Here is a 1923-nt window from a genome sequence, read left to right as displayed (position 1 = left end):
TTTTTTTTTTAAATTTTGAGGAGACAATGTTTGTGATTGTTCTTGTATAGTTCATGTGGTTTTTTAAAAGTATGGAGACTCTGAAATGTCTGGAAATTAAAGTCCTCTCTTCAAAGAGGGTACGGAAAAATAAACCGATAGACATGCCAACAAAGCATGACTGTGTTGGGAGGAATTTGAACAAATGTAGTAGGAACCCTTAAGGGGTACTTAGTGAAAGGTAGCTGGCAGGGATTTCTCTGTCTGCAGCTTGAGAATCAGCAAACCCTTCTCTGTGGTCTGGGAAGTGCTTAGACAATTGCAGTTCCCCATTTCACCAACAAGACTGGTTTGGGTTGTAGCTTCACCTGTTGAATGCTCTTTTTTCTTTTCTCCCCCTCCTTTACCATACCCCTTGGCTTTCAGACATGGCATCTAAGGCCCTATTCCTGACATGTCTGCTACCTTTTTTTTTTCTGTTAATTGAAAATAAGAGCTACTTCTCAAATAACTAAAAAACTTAAACTTGTAACTAATAGATCAAAAACTAACTTTTTTTTCCAGTAGACCTGCTGTTGTTCTGATCAGACCAGCTCTTCAGTTGTAGCTGCTTCATTACTTTTTCCTGGAACTTTTATTTTTCATCAAAATTTCCAGATACATTTTTGCATTCAATTCCAAACTGTAGAAAGCAAGTGCTATGATGTATCCTGACTTCAGTTGAGACACTTGCTTAGATGGTGTATATGTCTGGGTTCTGTTTGTCACGTGATATTTAATCACTTAAAATCTATTCTGGCTCTCCTTCCACAAAATCAGGTTAACCTCCCAGTTTTTTATTTCATTTAATATTTGGAAGGTGCTAGACAAAAGTTTCATTGCCTCTTGGCTTCACTTTCATGTATTAATTGGCAGTGTACTTCTATGATTGATATTAATCTCTTAGAGCACTATACAATGCACTGGCATGCAGGGCTTACTTTACTTCCACCTAACAGTGAAATCCATTAAAATAAGGGCTTTATTTTCAAAGCAAGTTGCTGAATAATTTGGCGTCCAGGTAGGATTGTCAGTCTGTCTTGCCCTGCTTAATATGTTGCATAACATGGGGATCTGGGTTCAGCCACTCTTGTTAGGTGCTTTCCTGTTACCTGCATTTTTCCTAGTACATTAGCTTAGACATCAGTAGCCTAATCAAGCTTACTGCTGCCAGAACTGACTTCTAATCTTCCATGTGTATTTTTCCACTTTTTCAGGTATTCTTTGATTTGATGAGGGAAATCAGAGCGAAGAAAATGTCAGAAAACAAAGACAAGAATGGCAAGAAAAGTGGCAAGAACAAGAAAAGCTTTAAAGAGAGATGTTGCTTACTGTGATACTTGGGAACTGTAAAGATCTACAGATGGAATAAGACACTTACCACTAAGGATATAGGGCTGGATTCATGGAAGGAAGTCTGTATTTACTTTTTTTTTAATTCACATATCGCCTCTTCAAAATGCAAAAACTTTGACTTATGAACCACTTAGGGGTCAGCAGAAACCTGAGCCCACTTTACACTGAGATGGTTTTGCCTTCCCAGTAACATTGAAGGCTACAGTTTTTACCAGTAAATGTAGCATTATAGGCGTGATTCTGCCTGCTGTAGAAGTATTCCCGTATGAATTTCGTAATAGTATATGAATGCCTCTTTGAAATCTGGCTTTTCCCAAAGCTGCATTGGTTTAAAAGTTACTCATCAAATTTTGGGTTAAACTTACTGTCTACACGCTCCCCAGCTTCAAAAAAGTGGATAAACCCAATATCTGGTAAGGGTTTGAGTTTCAGTCTCAGGTATGGTGGTTATACACTCCTCTTCCCCCTTCTCTAATCTCCATTCCCTCATTCAGCCTCTCAACTGTAAGATCTGCTTGATGTCTCAGTACTTTGAACTGACACTTGAGA

At 38.3% G+C, this 1923-nt stretch overlaps 1 protein-coding gene across 3 annotated transcripts in view; it reads left to right on the top strand.

Moving 5' to 3' along the window:
- Positions 1-1368, top strand: part of RALB (RAS like proto-oncogene B) — a 76995-nt gene extending 75627 nt beyond the window's left edge. For all 3 annotated transcript variants that reach the window (XM_019522608.1, XM_019522611.1, XM_019522607.1), the window contains one exon: positions 1236-1368. In XM_019522608.1, coding sequence (XP_019378153.1) covers positions 1236-1355 — 120 coding nt within the window. In that variant the 3' untranslated portion in view covers positions 1356-1368. The remainder of the gene's footprint in view (positions 1-1235) is intronic.
- Positions 1369-1923: the final 555 nt, after the last annotated feature.

The sequence above is a fragment of the Gavialis gangeticus genome, unplaced genomic scaffold (genome assembly GCF_001723915.1).
Source record: "Gavialis gangeticus isolate Ggan-Ray unplaced genomic scaffold, GavGan_comp1, whole genome shotgun sequence".
NCBI lineage: Eukaryota > Metazoa > Chordata > Crocodylia > Gavialidae > Gavialis > Gavialis gangeticus.
Note: the sequence above shows the minus strand (reverse complement) of the source record. Positions and strands in the feature narration are given on the sequence as shown.